The following is a 23,736-nucleotide window of genomic DNA, read 5'->3' on the forward strand; positions in this document are numbered from 1 at the left end:
ATCAAACAACAGTGTACTGAGATTTCCATAGGGGAAGACAGGCATTTCCCAGTTTTAGGAAGAGATGATGAAAAGGTACATGGAGGGGAGTGCAGCTTGCTTGTCATCAGTCATCCAGCTGGCAGCCATGACAAAATCACCTTTACTGTCACTAAATACTACGCTGTGGCCATCCCCAGAAATCCACCGCTTAGGCAAGTGCTCCCAAGAAAACAAGCAAAGTGACATTTTCCTGAATGGCAGGAAATGACTTGTGTCCCTAAGAACTGTGATACTGGTCAGAGAGAGGCCTCACACACTTCCAAAGGTGCTTGGAATCTTGTTAAATATGGCTGACACTGCCTGATCCTGGCTATGCTGCTTGATAAAGAGCCTGGGACTCATTCCTCACTCTCTCCAGACAGAAGCCTTTGCTTCGTGTACCCCACAACCCCAGGTCAGCAAATATGGAAGCTAGAATAAAGCTCAGCTTCAGACCCCTGATGTCTGCCTTTGTCATCATCTGTCACCATCATCTCTGATGTCTTTAAAAGCAATGAGATCATGAGGGACTGTTAACTCAGATCTCTACTCATGAACTAAGAAACAACAGTCTTTAAACAAAGGCAAGTACTGGGAAGCATGGGAAAGACTTTTGTTGTTGTTGTACAGTTTTGTTGTTGTTTTGTGAGACAAGGTCTTATGATATAGCCCCGGGAAGGGAACACACTTCTGCAGACAAGGCTGTCTTCTGCCTCCCGAGTTTTGGGATTAAAGGTACAAACACAGAAACAAGTCCTAGTCTAAATTAAGGTTTCAGAGATAAGAGGTATGGAATTCAGGCTGCAAGTTGAAACTCCTTTCGAATCTTGACTGTGCAGCTAAAAGGAGCTGAAGCCCACTGTTTTCACATGAGCAAGGCAGCTGCCAATCTTTTCTTCTGTTCCTCCTGACAATATCAAAAAAAAAAAAAAAAATACAAAGCCCTTCCAGATTTTAAGAGAACCTTTTCTGAATGACATGTTTCAGCACTTGCCACATGCGTCTAGGGGCATGCATTCGATCTCCAGAACTCACGTAAAGATAGGAGGAGAGAACTGACTACAAAGTTGTCCTCTGACCTCCACATGCGTAAGGCGACGTGCTCACTCACAGACTCATGGCATGCATACACATTCAAAATAACAATGATATTTTTTAAATGAAAGACTGTTCCAAGCAAGTAAGTAAAGGAAAGCTGGGGAAGGACAGGAAGGTGACACTGGGGAGAAGGCCGAAAGGTGTAACGCCCACCTTTGATAGATTTGTTTTGTGCAAGAGGCAGCAAGGGCACGAGGGCTCGGCCAAGATAGGAGCCAGGGTCTGAGTCTTCATCATCAAAAACATATATAGACAGGGCCTCCTGCCTCAGATACTGGTCCAGGTCAGGCGTCACAAGCACTGGGAACAGAGCCTGGTCTTTAAAGTATGGGTTGTTGCTGCCTGGAATGACGGTGGTGTCATGGTCAGGAAAGGTGAAGAAGCGATACATGACATATGGGCTGGGCTGAGCTCCCAGCCATCGACTCCGGAGGCCGCAGCACCTGGTGATTTCAATCCGCAGCTCATTCCGAGGCATCCCGGTCTCGGATCTGGACTGGAAAGATGTTGATCTTGGACTAAGATAAAGGGCAGCCTGAGACGTTGGTATAGGTAAAGCCCACTGAGTTGAGAAGAACCATGGCCTGGAAACCTACTCTGCCGGGTCATGAGACAGCCTGATGGCCATCGTCCACCTGCCCCTGGCTCTGGTAGCTGCTGGAGGAGTGCTCATCCTCAGGCTTACCCTACAGAGTGATGGACAACGGATCTAGCTTTGATCCGTTCCCACGTGGTAGGCGAAAAGAAACGACCCCTGCACGTTGTTCCCTGACCTCCACATGCGTACCGTGGCATGTACAAAAACAGTAAGTAAATAAGTTGATGTCAAATTCATTCATTTTAATTACTAGATTTTGTTTTGTAGAAAGCCAGTCAAAGTATAGTAGTGGGAATATTTGAACCAGTGCTTAGAGAGGAGGAAAACAAAAACAAAAACAGATGACCAAAATGGGAAGAACTCAGCTCAACAGGTATTCCCTGTGAGACAGTGTTGTGAGCTCTGACAGTATTGAGGCTATGGTTGGAATGGAAAGACTATTTGAGAGTTAATGGCTCCCAAATTTCCAACTTTGGTGAAACGGACATGCAGGCGCAGGAAGCTCACCAAGCTTCTGAAAATGAGCACAGCGGGAGGGGATTGCCAGGCCGGGGAGCCGGAAACAGGGTGACAAGAGGGACTTGAGTACTAAGTGTGGAGTGGGAGCTCTGGGGTGTAGGAACTGAATCTGAGTTTCCCTGCTGGGGAACTGCAGCAGACCTGTTCCAGCTAGTTCCAGCATGTGAAGGCATAGCCCCCACAGACCGCCTTCATTTCAGTGTCAGTCACAGGGTATAATAAAAATTTCAGTTAAAAAAGAGAGAGAGAGAGAGAGAGAGAGAGAGACCATGACAGAGAAAAGCTGATTAGTTCACAGCAAAGGAAAGTATCTAACTCGGGGTATGATTTCATTTCTGCTCAAGTTTAACCACAGGAAGAATCTGGGCCGGCTTTGCTATACCGGTTTTTCATGTTCAGTGGATGCTCACAGGGAATGGGAGAGCAGGCCCTTTTTGAGGGCTGCCTGGCTGATATCCTTCTGAGATGCATAAGTACTTCTTTTTTTTTTTTTTTTCTCACCTCATCCTTCGGGGCCTTCCAAGCTCCAAGCACATTGACTGACCGGTAGGCCTGGGCTTTCTTTCGCTTTTTGCATGCCTGGAGGCTGGATTTTAGAGGCAAGCACAGCCTCAGCCAGTACTTTAACACCCCCAAGTCTTCTCCACCAGCTCCTGAGCAGCAAAAGGTATGAAAAACATAGAAAACAGAGTGTGGTAAGAGTCAAGACTAGAACAGAAGCCTGGCTGGTGAAATGCCTGTGATTCTAGAACTTGAGAGGCTGAAGCTGGAAGGTTGCCATGAGTCCAGGGCCAGCCTGGGGGCAGAGGATGAAGAGGGGAGAAATACCAGAAAGCGGCTCTGGGTTTTGGCTATTCTTATATTTCTCAAAGCTTCTAATCCTAAGAACTACAAGAAGCCACAAGCACTTACCAGTAAGTGTGGCCAAGCCATGGACTCTCTCCACAGTCTCTAACACCTTGTCAAGTGAAATCCATCCAGTGGCAAGGACATGATGCTCACTAGCCACAGCCTGATGGAGATCAAGCCGGACTGAAGTTCCCTGAAGGTAGCGCAAGAAGAGGGGATCTGACTGCACTACATACTGAGAGGTGAAGTCATAGAGAGGCTGTGGACCTGTACAGAGCGGGGTGCAGTGAGTTTCAAAATCGTAGAAGGAATAAGTGCAGAAAGTGGTAGGTTGGGCATCTCCAGTCTGTACGAGGGCATCAGGTGTCAGGAAAGCCTGGTGGATGTGCAGTTCAAAAAGGTTCTCACTTGGATGCAGCAAAGAAATGTCCACTTCATCCTCACCTCTGTGGGCTGGCAGTGATGATTGCAGGGTGCCGTAAGCAATGTCCTGGAGCTGCTCTACAGGGGAAAGAACACTGCCTAGCCATGAAAAGGTAGAGCGCTCATCTTTAGGACAAGACAAGGATAAACGGAAGGGAAATAAATCGTGGAAGTCCAAGCTAAGATTATTTCAAGAAACCACATAATCCAACCAGAAAAGCAGCACAATGACAGCCAGAAGCTTTGAATTCTAGAAGCCAAATGACCATTGCCTGCATCACAGGACAGGTAAAACGAGGGGCTGGGAAGTGAACTCTACGCTCAGGAGATCGGTGCCACCCTGCAGGCCACCCTGACTCACATCAAAGCCCTGAGGATCTGAGTTACTCTGAAGGGAGGCACTAGAAACAAGCTGTGCTTTCAAAAGACTGTTAGGTTGGCCTCAGAGGAAATGAGAGGTGACAGGCAGTGCCCGTCACGCCATCCCTGCTCCCTGGGAAGGCTGGCTGGGGCAGGCCAGCTCCATTAAAAGAGGGTCCCCTTGCTTTCTGTTCAGACATTGGTTTCATGAGAGGTGAAGAAATCCACTTTGATTCAGAGGGTAATGAGAATAACATGTGAGAAAGAAACCTTAGAGGAAAGAGGATGAAAATACTGTCAGTGGGTGCAAGATGTGCAGACAGAACCGAATCTGCACGTTGTTCTCCAGGCCAACCAATCAGAAACCTTTTCAGATGTGCTCAACTCCACAGTGGGAACATCTGAGTCCTTACAGTGTGTTGATGGTGAAGATCCTACTTCAAGAGTTAAATCAGGCCAGATGGTGGTGGCACAGGCCTTTAATCCTAGCGCTCAGGAGAGAGACAGGTGGGTTTCTGTGAGTTCTAGACCAGCCTGATCTACAGAGAGTTCCAGGACAGACAAAGCTATGTGGAGAAACCCTGTCTTGAAAACAAACAGACAAGAGTGAAATCATAGAATAAAAGTGTTCTTGGCATATCAGAATGTTTTCCTTTACATATTTTGTCTGGAGACATGACTCTGCGGATAAGAATATGCACTGCTCTTCCAGAGAACCTACGCTCGATTTCCAACACCTATTTCTGGTAGGTCACAACTGCCTGCAACTCCAGCTCCAGGGGTCCAACATCCTCTTCTAGCCTCTGTGGGCACTGCACACAAGTGCATCTATCTCCTCACAGATATACATGCATGTACTTAACTAAAGCTAAAAAGAACCCTTTTTTTAAAAAAAAAGCTTAAGAACTATTTCTTTTTATTTTATGTGTATGGGCACGTTGCCAGCATAGATACACATACCCTACATGCATGCGGTGCCCAGAAGGACAGGAGAGGCTGATGGATCTTTCGAACTGGAGTTACAGACAGTTGTTAGTCTCCATGCGAGTCTGGGAACTGATGCCAGGTCCTCTGCAAGAGCAACAACTGCTCTTAACCCTGAGCCATCTCTCTAGCACCCACCAACGTCTTAATGTTTAAAGGTGAGCAGGGAAGAGGAGAGGCTGTTGAGATGGCATAGCAGATAAGTGTGTTTGCTTCCAAATCTAAGGACCTGAGTTTGATTCTGTGGAGCCTACGTGCTGGAAGAAGAGAACCAATTCCTATAGGTTGTCCTCTAACCTCCATAAGTGCTCTCTTGCTCGCTCTCTCTCTCTCTCTCTCTCTCTCTCTCTCACACACACACACACACACACACACACACACACACACAGAGTGAGTAAATGTTTTTAAAAAGAAAAGGAAGTGTGGTGGCAAATGTCTGTACTCTCAGGTACTCAGGAAACAGGCTGGAGAATTGCCAGCTTGAGGCCAGCCTGGGTTACATAGCAAGAGTCTCAGAAAAGGGGTAGAGGCAGGCTCACTGTTTCACACCTATAATCCCAACACTTGGGAAACTGAGGCAAGTCGATCTCTGTGAGTTCAAGGCCAGCTTGATCTACACAGTGAGTTCCAGGACAGCCAAGGCTACATAGAGCCTGTCTCAATAAACAAATTAATTAATAAAAAAATAAAAATATAATACAAGAAATTTAATACAGAAATTGACTAATTGATTTAACTTTTTTGTTGTTGTTGTTTTGCTTTGTATTTGTTTGTGTTAGACAGGGTCTCACTGTGTTATCCAGGCTGACAAGTTTGCTATGTGTAAATATTGTTTTTATTCCCTCAGATGAGGGGATAAGATGAGAGCCATACACAAGCTTTATGAATACTTGGCTTGGGCTAAGACCAGAATGTTTCTATCTAATTATCCCTAGGCCTAGGCCTGGAAGCTTCTAGCCTCCATACAATCTAATCTTCTACAAGCCTGAATTTTGAAGACTTCAGCTTCCAGTCTCTGTCTGCTAAGATAGGCCCAGAATGTTTTTAGCCTCAAGACTGAGACTTACTGTTGAATAAATTCATCCTTTCTAGCTCTTTTTAAACTCTGGCTGTCAGCTGTTCTGGCTCAAAACTCTTTTCCAAGCTGACTGATTCAAAGCTGGCTTCTCTCAGTTTCTTACTGTATTGCTCTGCTTGGAAAAACTGCCTTTGAACTCCACAAACTGAAATACACAAGCTCACCTATATTCAATGAACTGTACTGAACTGTACTCTCTTGATTGCACAAACTCTGCTATGTCCCTGTACTGTCCTCTACTCCTCTCTCTGCACTGTCTGTTCTCATGAGAGTTGGGTGTATTCTATCACTGAATTATTCTGTCAGATCTTTCTCTGATTCATCACTTTGTCCCTCAACTAGACGTCATTGTTTGGGATTAAAAGTGTATTGTAAGAGTGTGTCTGTATTCCAGCCAGATCACACAGACCTAGGTCTTTGGACATGATTCCTTGCCACAACAGCCTTGTTGCTGGTAAAAATTCCATTAAAGCTATGTAAACCAGGTTAGTCTTGAACTCATAGACATTTACCTGCTTCTGCCTCCCCAAGTCCTTGAATTAAAAACATGTGGCACCTCATTCAGCTAATTGATATTTTCTTCAGTTATAAGATTTTATATTGCTGGGCAGTGCATGAACTTGGGAGCAAAGGCAGACAGGTCTCCATGATGTCAAGGACAACCTGCTCTACAGAGTGAGTTCCAGGACCACCAGGGCTGCACAGAAAAATCTCCGTGTTGAAGAAAAATAAATAAATAAATAAATAAATATTTTATATAACTAAATAAAATATGTTCAAATTGACATTACAGGACACAAGGCTAATAGCCTTATCATATAAGGAAGTAGAAATCAGCAAGATACTATTAAATTGTGGGCAGAAGGTAGGAATGAGCAATTCTCAAAAGAAATAATACAACTAAGCAGTGTATGTGGAAAAGCTGTTCAGCCTCAGCAGGAAGCAGCACAGCAACTGAAAGCGAAGGAACCTAAGCCATGAGGATTCAATGCAAGGGAGGAGTGCCTTTTTATTTTGCCGCAGCCTTGCTAGACTCACTCACTCTGCTGTGGGAAGCCACACCTCCCTGTGCTCAGGAGGGAACCCGCTGGTCATTGACTCTCTTGCCAGAAAGGAGCATTTACTCCACAGTACCTCCACATGTGCTGATGGCAATGACTTGCATTTCTGCCTTAAATATCAGAGCGTGAGTCGTGGGCAGTGGCGCACGCCTGTAATCCCAGCACTCTGGGAGGTGGGGGGGCAGGCTGATCTCTGTGAGTTTGAGGCCAGCCTGATCTACAGAGTGAGTTCAAGACAGCCAAGCTACACAGAGAAACCTTGTCTCAAAAAACAAAACAAAAACCAACAACAACAAAAACAACTAAATATTAGAGTGTGGTGGTGAGTTTGCTTAGGGTAAGTCATCTCTCTCCCCACTGAGCATGACAAAGCCTACTTCTTAACACTCAAGGTTGAGACCAGACCATATTCTGAAGTGACTGTACTAAACAGGAAGAACCTGGCTAGGAAACACGTTGGGCAACACCTCCCCTGCCTCTGCTTGCATCCTTAAATTACAACAAATTTTTTAGAGGGAAGTCACAGAAAAGAATGTCAGGAAATGAGTGACAAAGGTCTGTTACCTGGCAAGACCTGCTTATATGCTGATAGACATGGATTGAAGAAATGACAGAGAAGGAAGGACAGATTCACCAGCCTTAAGGTCACCCTTAATGACCTTCTTCCAACCACTGGGAGCACCGCTGGCCCTGTTAAAATTCTCCAGAAAAAATCAGAGAGTCTCACTGACCATGTATCAAACTGTGTATCAAAACCAGGGAGATAAGGTGGTGAAAGCAGGAGGGATAAAATCAGGGATAAAAATGGCTGTTAGTCATGTGACATCACCAAGATGGAAACAAAGTACTAAGACTTGCCAGATATCGGAAGGCCATGTCTTCTTAAAATACCTTCCAGCTGCTTTATGCGGCTGTTCTTGAGGTCTAGGAGGTGATTCAACCTCTCTAGCATCTCACTGTGGTCCCTATTTTCATTATCAGCTTTCGTCATCATTGCTTCCAGCTCCTCCTGAAACAAAATAAGAGCTGAACTTTCTTCTCGGTGTCTCTAGAACCAAAGAGCCCTGACTTTAAACACCGCACCTTTCTGGGGAAAGGAGATTGCCACCTCCTCAGCAGGGCAGGCTTGACCCAGGAAGAAAGTTTAGTTTTCCATGAACCCAGAAGCTTAGCCCTTGCCATTCCATGAGCTGTCCCGTAGCTGACTTGGGGGGCCAGGGTGCTTGGGCATGTGTGAGTCCCCAAGCTCTTCCACAGGCAACACATTGCTAACCACCAGCCCTAGGAACCAGAGCCTGATTTGCCTCCCCGTGTGTGTGGTTCCCATATGCCCCGCTCCCTGCCCCCTTCCGGAGTCGGCTCTCCTTGCACCTGATAGCACATGTTGATTTTGCGCTGCAGAAGAAGCATGTCTCTGGTTTTCTCTAGCTCCAGTGTGGTCTCTGCGTGTGACACTTGCAGCTCACTTAGCATCTGGGACAGCTTATTTTCTTCTTGTGCATTTGGTTCGCTGGACTACAGAGTGAAAAAATTGGTGAAAGCAAACATAAATGTGACAGGTTCGATCATTAACTCTCTCTAAAGAGGTTGTTGATGGTTGTAAAATGAGTTTCTTCAAGAATGTACAAGATTTAGCCGCATGATGGTGCACACCTCAAATCCCAGGACTCAGGGAGGCAGAGGTGGGTGGATCTCTGTGAGTTTGAGGCCAGCCTGGTCTACAGAGTGAGTCCAGGACATCCAGAGCTTCAGAGAGAAACCCTGTCTCAGGAAAAAATATATATAGAGAGAGGGCGTTTATTGCTCTTGCAGGAGGCCCAGGTTTGGTTCCCAGCATCCACACAGTAGTTTATAACCAACCATAAATCCAGTCCTAGAGAATCTAAGTCCCTCTTCTGACAGCTATGGGTACCAGGTGCAGACAGACAGACAGACATGCAGATACAATATTTTTATCTTAAAGTAAATTAAACATTTTTTTATAAATATAACTTTTTAATTTTTTTTTTTTAGTTCATGTGCAGGTATTTTGCCTGCATGAATATCTGTGTGAGGGTGTTGGATTCCCTGGAACTGGAGTTACAGACAGTTGTGAGCTGCCATATGGGTGCTAGAAATTGAAATGGGGTTCTCTGGAAGAGCAGCCAGTGCTCTTTACCACTGAGCCATCTTTCTAGGACCCCTTTTAAAACTTTTAATGAAAACTAAAGAAGAGCCTACCTCTTTTTTGTTGTTTTTTTGTTTTGGGGGCTTTAGTTTTTCGAGACAGAGTTTCTCTGTGTAGCCTTGGCTGTCCTGGACTCGCTTTGTACACCAGGCTGTCCTCGAACTCACAGAGATCCACCTGCCTCTGCCTCCCTGAGAGCTGGGATTGCAGCGTGTGTCACCGTGCCCCACAGAGTCTTTCTCTTATGAGCTGTGAAGCATGGGGTCCTGTCTACTGGCAGCCCCCTCAGCACTTCCTAAATACTGCTGTATCAGGACAGCTTTGCTCTTTACATTTTTCTCTGGAGGTCCCCGCCGGAACCTTCTCAGCAGAATAGCTTGTTACCTCTCTCCGAGTTATCTGTGGGAACAAAGGGAGGTGAGCAGGCAGTTCAGACCACTCTTCTGGAGATGGTGGCTCTGTGGTTATTGTCTGGATGCTCTCTTCTTCCCATTCTTGCTGGTGGTAAAGGATGTTGTTGCCTTCAAGGCTCAGCTTTTCATCTGGAACGTCTGAAAAAGGAATGCAAAGGCTTGAAACCAGTTATTGGCAACCAAAGGCAGAGTTGAATCAAGGGTGAAATAATGTTTGGCTGTATGATGAAAAGTCATTTCCTCTTGCAGACATAGAAGGGCCGTCTAGGCTGCTGACCTAGTCAATGGAGGTGGCTCTTATACTTCTAAGGTAAAAATCAAGAGGGTAGAAGAATTCCCAAGGAAGTATGGGAGAGAGAGGGAAGCATGAACAAGACACTCATGTGGATGACTAGGACAGGAGAGACGGCACTGACTGCTCTTCCAGAGGACCCTGGTTCAGTTCCCAGCATCCATAATCATCTGGTCAGTAACTCAGATTACAGTGGATCTGACTCCCTCATACAGGCATATATGTGCTGGGGGTTGTTCTGATGCTTTATTTTGATGCTAATTACTGGCCCTCAAGATCTGGTTACTGCCCTGATATGCCTATCCTTGTTTTGTTAACCTGACTAAGATATTATACATGATTGGTTGATTAGAGTCCTATACCTGGGCAGGGCAGAGCAGGCTATAGGCATGGCTAAGGTTCCTGGGCTTTAGAGGACAGGAGAATCATGGGAGAGAGACAGATAGGAAGAGAGAAGGAAGGATGCCGCCATGTTGGGTTAACATGGAGAAGAAACCACATGGGATGGGAGGAAGGACTCCAATAATGACATGGAAAGGCCCAGATGAAGAATTCAAGCAAGTATCTTGGGATTATGAATGGAAGGTAGCCAGATAGGAATGATTAAGGTAGATGGCCTTGGATGGGGGCTGGGAGATGGATAGTGAGGTTATTGAGACAGCATAGGTAGAAATATCAGCCCAGCCCAAGGTAGTAAGGCAATTATAAAATCTAACAGGTGTCTGTGTCTTATTATTTGTGAACTAATACCACCACAATAATTACAGGGCTAATAATAAACACATAGCCCAACACTCATTTTTATTTTCTACAACATATATGTATGCCAAACACCAAATGTACATAAAAATAAATAATTTTTTTTTTAAAAAGCACTCTACCAACTGAGCTAATCCCCCACCAAATATTACTTTGTTGATAGCACCATCCAAACCAGTCTCTCACCAGTTTGACTGCATCATGACTTCTGGCTATTAGTTCCCAGAAACCCCCATCTCCATACCCACCCTAGCTGGAAGAAGGCGAGGTGTTATGTGGGTATCTCAAGGAAGGACGGTCATTGCTGCTCAGGGTACAGAGCACTCCATGGAGCACCAGAGAACCTACATCAGATCTCCTCTGATCCTACAAGACTTAGTTTGCACTTTATGCATACTGTGAGGTGCTTGGCGTATACTCCTTGGCTTTCTTATTTCGTGACTTCTGCCCTACCCGAATGCTCTTTCTTGTTGCTTTGTTTCATTTGAGGCAGAGTCTCACTATGTAGCCCAGGCTAGCTTCAAACTCTTGATCCTCCTGCCATGTCCTGGAGAGCAAAGGGAAGGTCTCCTATTGTCCTTATGTCATGAATATACTAGGTTCTAAAGAAAAAGTGAAAAGACTATACAGCAGGACCTATGACAGGATGAAGAAGACAGTACCTTGACAACTTTTAAACATCTTTATGTAACTATCTCTTGTGACGTAAGAGTTAACATGGGTTAAGCTGGACACAGTGGTGCAGGTGTTCCTGTAATTCATATGGAATGAGGAGGCAAAACCGTGGTGGTGCATGTATATCTATAATCCACATGGATTGGTGGAACATGCATGTCTCTAATGGAATGTGGAGGCAAAGACTGAAGGGCTGAGGGCAGATTGAACCACATAGCGATACTTTGTCTCAGAAGTGGGGGGACAGGGAGTGGCTAAGAGCGCCTGGTACATCACTTGAATTGTGTGAGGCCTCAGTTAAATCCCTAACACCAAATCAATGGGGAAAATAGAAAAATAGATAGGGACTAAAATGGTAGTAAAAGCTCAGGAACCAATCAAGATTAGTAATTTACTTCTCATTTTTTTACATCAGATGAAGAGAAAACTGATTTTTCATCCATCTCAGGAATGACTGAATTTTTAAAAATTCATTATTATTTCCTTCCTTTTTCTTTTTCTTTCTTTCTTTCTTTTTTTTTTTTTTTTTAATTTTGAGACATGGTCTCACTACGTAGCTCTGGCTATCCTAGAACTCATTATGTAGACCAGGCTGGCTTTGAATTCATAGAGATTCTCCTGTATCTGCCTCTGGGACTAAAGGTGTGTGCCACCATAATGAGTGAGAAAGTAATTCATTTTTAGCATGATCTTTAGTAAATGTTTAAAAACAATAAGTTGAAAATTGATATCGTCCCAAACAGGAAGAGATTTGTGGGAAAAGGCATACTTGCGAGGTAGGCAGGTATTATACCTTCCTGGCTAAATCAAACCTAATTGCTCATTTTTACTTCTGATTATCAATTACCCACAAAATACAGCGTCGCATGGGGAGACTAGAGAAACAGAGGCCCAAGTTCCTGTCTCCCAAACCAGACGCAGAGGGTGCTGTACTTGAAAAAGCTCTTTCAGACCTGGTCCACCTTGCTTGTTGGTTGCTTGAAGCAAGACTTCAGCCTCCTCCAGCTCAGGGCCCATTTGGTTCTGCAGCTGACAGACCTGCTGAGGTAGCTGCCCCCTGCTGAGTTCTTCACCCCAGGGAGGCTGATGACCGCCATCCAGCATGCTGAAAATTGGAGGCACAGTGTCAGATGAGTCCTCAAAGGAGTATGATAAAGCATCTTTGTTACACAGTTTCAGCATCTCGGGGGGCCTGGTTGATCATTCCTTTCTCCACATGTTTTTTCTTCTGCCCAGGCTTTATTTGCAACTGTCATTTGCCAACTGCTTTGGAACTTTTGAGTGGCACTCAGTTTCACCTCTGCCTCAGTCTTGAGGGTTCCACTACCCTAGCACCCTAATCACACCTTTCTCAAGGAACTTTTCCAACATGATGGCTTCCTTTGGCATGTGTTAGGGCATACTGAGACCAGAGTTAGAAATGAGAAGCAAGATCTTTCTTCTCTCACCTCCTCACCTTTTTTCCCTTTGCCAATGTCTACTTTAGAGAACACACGTCTTTAAATTACTTGTTATAACTCAAAGACTAAAACAAGCCTTTCAACATCTGTACCTCCATTCCATGGTATTTAACTGTTAGACCTGCCTTGAGCGTAAAACATACAGGTCCATGTCATTTATGCAAAAGAAATGCCATGACATTGACATTTAAAAACTTCCTGGCCAACAAACCAAAACAAAACCCACCATGGTGGCAGACACCTTTAATTCCAGTACTCAGGAGGCAGAGGCAGGCAGTTCTCTGAGTTCAAGGCCAGCCTGGTCTACAGAGTGAGTTTCAGGACAGCTGCAGTTGAATTGAGAAACCCTGTCTCAAAAAAGAAGGAAAGGAAAGGAAAGGAAAGGAAAGGAAAGGAAAGGGAGAAGGGAGAAGGGAGAAGGGAGAAGGGAGAAGGGAGAAGGGAGAAGGGAGAAGGGAGAAGGGAGAAGGGAGAAGGGAGAAGGGAGAAGGGAGAAGGGAGAAGGGAGAAGGGAGAAGGGAGAAGGGAGAAGGGAGAAGGGAGAAGGGAGAAGGGAGAAGGGAGAAGGGAGAAGGGAGAAGGGAGAAGGGAGAAGGGAGAAGGGAGAAGGGAGAAGGGAGAAGGGAGAAGGGAGAAGGGAGAAGGGAGAAGGGAGAAGGGAGAAGGGAGAAGGGAGAAGGGAGAAGGGAGAAGGGAGAAGGGAGAAGGGAGAAGGGAGAAGGGAGAAGGGAGAAGGGAAAAGGCTGTGGATACAACTCTAGAACACTCGCCCAGCATCCACGAGGCCTGAGCACAGTCCTCAGCACTGCATGGACCAAATGTGGCAACCTACCCCATAATCCCAACACTCCAGAGGTAGAGGTAGGAGAGAAGTTCAAGGATATTCTTGGCTATACAGTGGGTTCACACCCTTCACCCTTCCCCTGCTGGACCATAAATCCCTCACAGACTCAAGAAGGTAATAGATATTCTGAGTGATGCAGAGACCAGCAGCAGCTGCTGCCTGGCACAGGTGACCTTCAAGGTCAGCTGACCCAGGGGCTGCCTCAAAGCCTTAACTATGTGTCACTCTCAATCTGCCTCTTGCCTTTTTTTTTTGGAAATAGGACCTCATTATGTTTGTAGTCTGAAACTTGGTCCTTCCGCCTCAGCCTCCTAAGCGCTGGGATTAGAGGTGCAGGATTCCACACCTGGTGCCCTTTGCTGTCTTTTACCAGGGCAGAAGGCACACTGATTTAAAAAAAAAAAAAAAGTCTTTGTACTTTTTTTGGTGGCACTGGAAATTGAACCAGAACTTCATACCTCCGAGGAATGTGCTCTACCACTAAGCTACATCCCCAGCCCTCATTTTACTTTTATTTTGAGACAGAGTCCCACTAAGTTGCCTAGGTTTTCCCCAAACTTATCTGTAGCCCAGTTGGCTCTCAATTTGTGGATCTACTTGGTTTGGGTCCTGTACTAGTAGCTGAGATTACAGGCCTGTGCCACAAGGCCCAGCTAGGTCCTTTTAATTACAAAATCGTAAAAATTTATCGTGAAAATTTAAAATGAGAGGCTGGAGAGATGGCCCAGCAATTAAGAACACTAGTTGCTCTCCCAGAGGACCCAGGCTCAGTCCTCAGAGCACAATGGTGGCCCACAACCAGCTGTTACTTCAGTGCCAGGGCATCTAATGCCCTCTTCTGCCCTCCAGAGGCCAACAAAGGCATGCAACACACCCATACACAGAATAAAAATAAGTTAAAAAAGAAAAGTGAAAAAAGACCCAGAATGAATATTAAACACAAGTCACGGCAGGGTTAGCGGACCTATTTACAAGGTGCCTTTCTTTTTGATCATTATTGTTATCTTTCGTTCTGTTTTGTTTTTTGAGACAGGCTTTCTCTCTCTAAAGTCCTGGCTGTCCTGGAACTCATCCTATAGATCAGGCTGGTCTTCTAGCCTCCATCTCTGCTGCCTTTGCCTGGGAATGTGGAAATAAAGGTATTTGCCACCAGGCCTAGTCAATCTGTTTAGAACTTGGAAGGTTCCTAAATCTTTTATAGGAAACAGTGCCCCGGGACCAGACTTTGTACTCACTTTTCTAAGAGTCTGTTGTAACTGTCAACCAGCAATTTTCGTTCATTTTCCAAATCTTCAACTCTGACCTGAAACTAAGAATGATAGAATCCTTGAGACTGCGCTGGTGTTGCTTTCTATCACAGAGCAGAGATTGGGCATGGGCTTCTCTGTACTGGTTCTACAAGGCATCATTTTAAAGATTGGCGGGGGGCAGTGGTGGTTCATACCTTTAATCCCAGCACTTGGGGAGGCAGAGGCAGGCGACTTCAAGGCCAGCCTAGTCTACAGAGAATTCCAGGACAGCCAGGACTACAAACAAGGAAAGGAAACAAACAAAGAAGCAAAGGAAAAGATTGGGGCCAATTGAAAGTGGGCTGGGAACTTTTATTGGTATTAGAGAAAACTCTTGGAGCAAGTTTTCATTATGTATGTGTTCCTACCATCAGGGAAATGACAAATCATTATAAAAGATAAAAGTGGTTAGTGAGATAGCTCAGAAGATAAGGGTGATTTCCACGAAGCCTGAGGATTTGAGTTTGATCCTCCTAACCCATATGATATAAAGAAAAAACTGACTCTCAAAAGTTGTCCTATGACATCCACACTTGAGCTGTGGTCTATGTACTTGCACATACAGACACACAATAAATAAATGCAAGGAAAAATGAAACAGCCAATCCTGGTGGTACACACCATTAACCTCAGCACTCGGGAGGCAGAGGCAGACAGATCTCTGAGCCTGATCTACAAAGTGAGTCCAGGACAGCCAACGCTACACAATGAGACCCTGTCTAAAACAAACAAGGAAGGAAGGAAGGAAGGAAGGAAGGAAGGAAGAAAGAAAGAAAGAAAAGAAAGAAAGATAAAAGACTAGACTGGAGTGTTGCAGTGATCCTTGTGATCCCCAAAATTGTGAACTCTAAAACCCTGTTTATTGTTTGGTTGAGCCCTAATACACACCTTTATTCCAAGAACTTTCTGTTTATTATAAACAGGTGATTATGGTGTGGTTCAGCCAGCCCTAGCACACACCTTTAATTCAAGAGCTCTCTGTATACCAGATCTAACAAAGTAAACCTTAAATCAAGAGGCGGAGCTAGAAACTAAACTGATGGAGATTAAAGAGTAGGAGGGACTTTGAGTTGAGGGGTATTTAAAACAGCGTGGAAAAGAAGAAAGAGCTTTTAGCTCAAGCTCTGGCTTTAGTTTAGGCTTCAGCTCCTCAGCTTTTGGGTTTTGAACTAGCAAACCTTTGGTCCTTTGTTTTTGGCCTTTTGCTCTTGGGCTGTCAGCTGAGCTAGCGAGCCTTTTGGGTTTTTTCATCCAGACCTGAGCTGAGAAGGAAGGTTAGCTAGTTACTTTCTCTGCCTTACTAAGCTAGCAGGTTCTCACCCCTGCATCTGGCTCCTGAGTCTTTATTGTTAAAATAGAATGGTTGGAATTTTTCATCATTTAAACACGAGAGGAAGAAAGACAAAAGAAAACAGACAAGTACAAATTCTCAGATGTTACAATCATGTTAACTATGTGGTCTAGCCACTTTGGAGGCCCTCTTCTCTCATAGGAAAAATTGATTAGCAGGGCTGAAGAGACAGTTTAGTGACTAAGAACACTGGCTGCTCTTCCAGAGGACCCAGATTTGATTCCCAGCACCCACATGGTGGCTCACAAACCTCTGGGACTCCATTTAGAGGGTATCTAATGCCTTCTTCTGATCTCAGCAGACACTCATGTGGTGCATAGCTATACATGCAAGCAGAATACCAATAATGATAAATGTTTTTCATGGAATAGCCATATTGTTCTAAGACTGAACAATATGAATGAAGTTGGAATGCAGCAGGGGTTTTCTTTTAACTAATTAATTTATTATGTATACAGTGTTCTGCTTGCATGCCAGAAAAGGGCCCCAGATCTCATTGCAATGTTCATGAGCCATCATATTGTTGCTGGGAATTGAACTCAGGACCTTTGGAAGAACAGCTGGTGCTCTTAGCCTCTGAGCCAGCCCCCAGCAGTTTTTAATTAAAAGAAAATTCCTCCCTCACATCCTCAGGCTAGGCTCAGCACATATATTTATTTGTGTTTGTTTATCATGTAGCCCAAATTCTCTATACATTCAAAGAAGACCTTGCTTACCATCTTGTTTCCATCTTTAGATTGCTGAGGTTACAGGCATGTGTTAACGCCTGTTTTGCTTTGAGTCAGGGTTTCACCAGGATGGAAGGAATTTAGAGACCTCTGCCTCTCAAGTACTTGAAATAAAGACACGTGCCACCACACCTAGCCGCACATTTGCTTCTGTGCAGTGTTGGGGATCAAATCCAGACTTTATATGTGTGGGGCAAGTACTCCATAACTAGGAGTGATCTGTCTTCACACACATCAGAGGAGGGAATCAGATCCCATTACAGATAGTTGTGAGCCACCATGTGGTTGCTGGGAATTGAACTCAGTACTCAGGAAGAGCAGTCAGCATTTCTAACCACTGAGCCATCACTCCAGCCCCAATATGTCACATTTGATGGCATCTTTGCACTACTATCATTTACCTCCTTCAGCGTTATCTGCAAGATAGATGCATCTTGCAGCTGGGTCTTCAAGCTAATGGCCTTCTTGCTCTCCTCTGTCAGCTCTGCCTTGAGCTCCTTCACTTGGCTGAGGAAGGCATCATGGGTTGCATTCAGTATTCCCTGATTCTGCAGACAAAAGGAAACTCCTCTAGGAGTCATCACATGACTCAACAGGCATGGTTTCCAGACAGCAACTCCAGCATTCTTAGGTGAAGGAATGGCCTTGTCATGGTTTGAATAAGAATGGTCCCCATAAATTCATTTATTTAAATGCTTAGTCATTAAAGGAATGGCACTACTCTAGAAGGATTAGGAGGTATGGCCTTGCTGGAGTAGGTGCTGCCTCATGAGAGGGAGTATGTCACTGGGGTGGGCTTTGGGTTTGAAAAGCCAGGCCCAGTGGTATTCTCTCTTTTCCTGATGTCCAGGGATCTATATATAGAACTCTCAGCTACTTCTCTAGCACCATAGCTGGGTATGTGCTACCAGTCTCCCCACCTCCCCACCGTGGTGACAATGAGTGAACTACTACTGTCATAACAATGGACTAATCCTCTGAATCTGTAAGCAAGCCCCAGTTAAATACACTTTCCTTCTCCTCCTCCTCCTCCTCCTCCTCTTCATCTTCTTCTTCTTCTATTTTTTTCAAGGCAAGGTTTCTCTGTGTAGCCTTGGCTGTTCTGGACTCACTTTGTAGACCAGGCTGTCCTCAATCTCATAGTGGTGCATTACAGGCATGCACCACTGAGCCTAGCTGTTAAATGCTTCCTTTAAAAAAGCAGCTCTTATTAAGAAGTAGACTCAAAGAATCTTTATTACTCTCTGATGCCAGGAGTGGTAGTACACACCTTTAATCCCAGCACTCAGGAGGCAGAGGCAGAGGGATCTCTATGAATTTGAGGTCAGCTTGGTCTACACAGTGAGTTCCAGGATATCCAGGGCTATGTAGAGAGATCCTATCTCAAACAACAGCAATGACAAAAATTACCTTCTGGAGCAAGTCTTCATATGCCTGGAAGAAATAAGTAAAAGTCTTATTTACCAGTTCACCAATTTCACAAGATACTTGACATCTCTATAAGATAAATATAGTTGGGTATGGTATCCCATGCCTTTAGTTCCAGCACTCAGAAGGCAGAAACAGGAGGATCTCTTTGAGTTTGAGTGCAGTTTATTCTACATAGCAAGTTCCAAGCCAGGCAGGGCTACATAGTGAGACCTCATCTCAAAGAGAGAGAGAGGAAAAGAAAAGATACATTGTGCCTCAGCAGAATAGCCATATATTGGACCATGCTGAATGAAGAAAGGCCCAGCCACACAGAATGATGCCACCATCATCTATTCACCCAAAGTAGGAATCTAGGAATCCATTTCTCTGCTACTATCACTCTCTCTCCTTTGGAGACTGAGTTTGTTCTGTTATGTCTCGGGGTCTTATCAAAGCAAGATCCCTTTCTTTGCAGGGTTCTCTCCCCCCTGGGCCCTCAACTGGTTCCCTTGATTCCCCTGCCCTGAGCTTCCATAGGATTTCTGTGTCTACAGTGTGTATCACCTATTCTAACCCTTATTCTATTCTGAATTTTGCAATTTTCTCTCTCAATTTAGTTATTTTATGTATATGCACCACATATGGACTTGGTTCCTGCAGAGGTCAGAAGAGTGCATCAAATCCCCTGGACCTGGAGTTAGAGACAGTTGTGAGCCACCATATGGGTGCTTGAACCTGGAGCCTCTGCAAGAACAAGTGCTTTTAAGCTCTGAGCTATTTCTCCAGCCTCTCTCCTGGTTTTGGTTTGTTTGTTTGTTTTGTTTTGTTTTGAGACAGGATCTCACGTAGCCCAGGGTGGCCGCAGACTTGTTATATAGTTGATGATTGACATCTGAAGACTTCAAGACAATATGAGAACTCTAATAAGTCATCTATACTCCTATCACCTGTAACTAGCAACTATTGGTACTCTGTAACTGTTTTCCTAAAGATGTTCTTTATCTACTAAAAGGTATTTCAAACCTCATGCTTTTCAAAGGCTATGAGATCTTTTGGAGGGAGGAAGTTTATCTTATGACAAGCTTGTTCAAAACCCCTCCCCAGATGCCCTATCTATGGGCGATGGCCTAAATTACTAACAGGCTCTAGGGCCTAAAACCTCAGTGTGTCTACATTCACTTCCTTAGAAAATTTTTTTCTTTTCTTGCACACGTGGTACTGCATGACACTCTTCTGGTATTTCAGAGTTCAGCTCATGAACTCATTCTTTTATGAATCCTTTTTTAAAGGTTTTGAATTTTTAATTTCTATTAATGTATATGACTGTTTTGCCGGGATCTGTGTCTGTGGACCACTGCCTACCTGGTATCCACAGAGACCAGAAGAGGCAGCTGGATCCCTTGGAACTGGAGTTATTGATGGTTGTAAGCCACCAAGTGAATTGCTGGGAATTAAACCTGGAGCCTCTAGAAGAGCATCCAGGGCTCTTAATCAACGAGCCATCTCTCCAACCCCCTTTTATGAATCTGTTTTGCTTTTACACCTGCCTCTGGGGACCTGATCACTCCCTTTTTTATATCTCCCACACCTCACGTAATAGAAATAGTGAGAAAAAAAATAGACTTTCAAGGCTTGGTTCTGAATAACACCTGTAAATTATGTGACCTTAGACAAGTTAGTGTCTTCGGGTTATGCTCTCACATATGTAAAACAGAAAACACAGCGGGGTGTGGAGGACACACTGGAAATCCTAGCATTTTTGGGGGGCTAAGAAAGGATTGTGTGTGAAGCTAGCCTGAGGTACATAGTGAGTTTCAGTTTTCAGCCTATATTACAGAATCAGGGCCAATCACAAATAAAAGGGGGAAGTACAAAGTGGAAAAAGAACAGAAAGTGAAGGAAGAGGAGGGGGTAAAGGAAAAGGAACAGGTTTATTTTCTTAACTAACACCCCACTCCTTTCTGCAGTACTAGGGACTGAACCTAGGGCTTCATGCAAGAATGAATTGGCTTTTTCTTCTCTAAGATGTACAGCTGATCATAGCAACTCACCTCTTGAACTCGTGTTAACTGGGCTTCCGTCGCTGCCAGTGTGGCATTTCTTTCATATAAGAGCTTCTTGAGCCGAATCAGCTCCACATTCCCCTTAATGGAAGCTCTGCAAATAGAAGACACTGAACTGTTCCATCTGGGGCACAGCCCTCCTGCTGTTACCTGTTCTGTGCCCCCACAATACACCAGAAGTAGGAAGCAGTCTGCAAATATCCTTCCTCCTTTTTTAAAAAAAGATTTATGTATGTATTTATTATAGATAGTGTTCTGCCTGTATGTACATCCACATGCCAGAAGAGGTCACCAGATCTTATTATAGAGGATTCTGAGCCACCATGTGGTTTCTGGGATTTGAATTCAGGACCTTTGGTCTTAACCTCTGAACCATTTATTTCTCCAGCCCCCCTTCCTATTTTTAATTATGATAGTTAAGACCTGAGGACCACCAACCTTAAACTTTGAGTTCTAAGAAAACACAGTATTTTTAAAATATGGTTCTCACAATTTCTAAGAAGTCTTACAGAGTCCAACTAAATATATGCCTTATTTCCTTAGAAACAGAGAAAGGCAAAGGAGGGCTATTTTATTTTCAAACCTAGGAGATGATGTTTTTGGGTGTTTGATTGAATTTACATATTTGAGACAATGTCTTACTATATAGCCCAAACTGTTTTTCTTTGATGGTTGTTGTTGTTTTGTTTTGTTTTGTTTTTCCTTTTTAAAAAATGATTTACCCAGGCGTGGTGGTACACATGCCTTAACCTTAGCACTAAAAAACTTGAGAGGAAGAAGCATAGAGGTCTCTGAGTTTGAGGCCAGCCTGGTTTACAGGAAGACTTCTGGGACATCCAGGGGCGCACAGAGAAACCTTGGAAAAACGAAAACAAACAAAACAAATTATTTGACAGCACACACTTTAATCCCAGCATTTGGGAGGCATAGGCAGGCAGATCTCTGTGAGCCTGAGGTCAGCTTGGTCTACAGAGTGAGTTCCAGAAACAGCCAAAGATACTTAGAAAAACCCTGTATCAAAAAATATAAATAAATAAATAAATAAATAAATAAAGCAAGAAAGAAAAGTTGAAAAGATATTAGGAAGAATTTGGGCTCACTCTGTCTTAGTGACTTCTGCTCTCAGTCCTGGTAATTACGAATGAGATCTTTATAATTCCACTGCTGCAAGTCATTAAATATGGGGCTTAAGTGTTCACTGCATGACACGTCTCCATGTGCGTGGGTTTGTAGCTGAAATGGCAGAGAGAAGTGGGACTTCTTATCATACAGGAGGTCCCAAGTTTGGTCCCCTGAACTGTGTAGATCAGACATGATGGCGAACACCTGTAACCCCAGTGCTTGGACGGTAGAAGACCATCCTCTACACCATAGTACCACAGTAAGTTTGGGCCAGCCCGGGTTACATGAAACCCTGTCTCAAAAAGCAAGCAAGCAATCAAATAAAGAATAAATCAAAAGATTGTTATTTAGCCTGAGGGAGCAACAGTAGGGTAGAGGTGGGTTGCTATCACGTAATGAAAATCTGGTAGAATCCTAAATGCATATGATTAAACAAAAACAGCAAGCCCTCACAGGGAGAGGCAGGTGGATCTCTAAGTCTGAGCCTGGTCCACAGAGTAAGTTTCAGGACAGCCAGGACTACACAGAGAAACCCTGCCTTGAAAAAACAAAACAAAAATCAACCAAACAAAAAAAGCCAACCCCCAAAGCTGTATCTGTACAGTTCCAGATATATAATACTTTGGGGAGAGGCAGAAACTACATGTAGAGACAGTTCAAGATCAATGGTCACCAGTGTTTGGGGAAGGAGACATCAACAGGCAGAGCACAGGAGATTTTTTTTTAGGGCATTGAATACCTGTGAGATATAATGGTGGATCCATATAATTACACATTTGCCCAAACTCCCAGAATGCACAACACTAAGAATAAACTTTAATATCAACTGTTGCCTCTGTGTTAATGTTTGTTCATTTTTAATGTTTTTAAATTTTTAGTTACATTGAGAAAGGGTCTTACTATGTAACCTGGTCCTGCCTGGAATTCCCCAGTCCAGGCTGGCCTTGAGTTCATAAAGACTTGGGCCTGTCTCTCTGCCTTTCAAATGTACATCCCAAGTGCTGGGATTAAAGACATTTACCTGTTTGTTTGTTTGTTTGTTTGTTTGTTTGTTTTAATAAAGGCATCAGTTCCTGTTCAGTGGGAAAGAGCACTTGCTGCTCTTGGAAAGGCCAGGATTCTAGTCCCAGGTCAAACTCCTAGGCAACTGCAGTTCCAAGGGATCTGTCGCCTTCTTCTGACCTCCTCGGGCACCAGGCACACACTCACAGTGCACTTACATATCTGCAGGCAAAGCATTTGTACACACCATAATGCCTACCCCATCTTCCTCTTTATACGCAAATTTCTCTGGGTCTGTTTGTCAGACTGAATTTATTCCTAAAGAATCTCTTTTCCTCTAAAGTGAAGAAAAGCTGCAAGTAGGAACCTTGCTTTTTCTGCTTAGTACGGTTTGAGGCATAGAATGTTAGCTCTCACCGAAGCTCTGCAGCCTTCTGAACATATTCCAGGGAGCTTCTCTGTTCAAGCTTTTCATGTTCTGACATTTTCTCAGGAGACCTGGGTGGCTCTTCTGCTTGTATAGACAAGCAGAAGTTAGGAGTCATGACGTCAGCACTGTAAGGCATACAAAGACCAATGATTGTAGCCCAAATCAGGAAGTGGAGGATAATTACAGGATAGTTGTATAATTAGAGGAAGATTAAACACAAAAGGGAGCCTGGGTCGGTGGCACACACTGGTGATCCCAGAGCTCAGAGAGGCAGAGGTAGGTGAATCGTTGTTGTTAGTTCAAGGCCAGCATGGTCTACCAAGCAAGTCCAGGACAACCAGGGCTTGATACACAGAGTAATCCCTGTCTTGAAGAAGAGAGAGAAAGAAAGAGAAAGAGGCAAAATTTTTACAGGGCTTAGAACTGAACTATTCACTTACCAAAAATGTTAGAACACTTAGTAGGGGTGGTGGCGGCACACAACTTTAATACCAGCCCTGGGGAGGCAGAGGCCAGTCTGGTCCATAGAGTGAGTTCCAGGACAGCCGGGGCTACACAGAGAAACCCTGTCTCAGAAAGAAAAATTAGAAAAGTGAATTATCTTAGTGATATACAGGGTAATCTTACAAAGTATAGCCTGCAAATGTCAACAGGAGATAAAAACTAAAAGGAAAGAAAAATACTTTCAGTCATGAAAAGGACTTTTATTCTTTCCTCAAAGGACAGAGAAACGCGTGTCT

The 23,736-nt window shown here is 44.2% G+C and overlaps 1 protein-coding gene across 2 annotated transcripts in view; it reads right to left on the reverse strand.

Annotated features, from left to right (window-relative positions):
• Nucleotides 1-23,736, reverse strand: part of Rpgrip1 (RPGR interacting protein 1) — a 42,550-nt gene that overhangs the window by 11,624 nt on the left and 7,190 nt on the right. The window contains exons 5-16 of one of the 2 annotated variants that reach the window (XM_021652323.2): nt 22,984-23,121; nt 20,431-20,536; nt 18,380-18,403; nt 17,371-17,517; nt 14,837-14,910; nt 12,260-12,402; nt 9,543-9,700; nt 8,363-8,506; nt 7,850-8,000; nt 3,149-3,586; nt 2,738-2,889; nt 1,273-1,615 (exon numbers count right to left, since the gene is read on the reverse strand). In XM_021652323.2, coding sequence (XP_021507998.1) covers nt 1,273-1,615; nt 2,738-2,889; nt 3,149-3,586; nt 7,850-8,000; nt 8,363-8,506; nt 9,543-9,700; nt 12,260-12,402; nt 14,837-14,910; nt 17,371-17,517; nt 18,380-18,403; nt 20,431-20,536; nt 22,984-23,121 — 2,018 coding nt within the window. The remainder of the gene's footprint in view (nt 1-1,272; nt 1,616-2,737; nt 2,890-3,148; nt 3,587-7,849; nt 8,001-8,362; nt 8,507-9,542; nt 9,701-12,259; nt 12,403-14,836; nt 14,911-17,370; nt 17,518-18,379; nt 18,404-20,430; nt 20,537-22,983; nt 23,122-23,736) is intronic. The other variant, XM_021652324.2, reaches the window with a different exon arrangement.

Source organism: Meriones unguiculatus, chromosome 9, assembly GCF_030254825.1.
Source record: "Meriones unguiculatus strain TT.TT164.6M chromosome 9, Bangor_MerUng_6.1, whole genome shotgun sequence".
NCBI classification, from domain to species: domain Eukaryota; kingdom Metazoa; phylum Chordata; class Mammalia; order Rodentia; family Muridae; genus Meriones; species Meriones unguiculatus.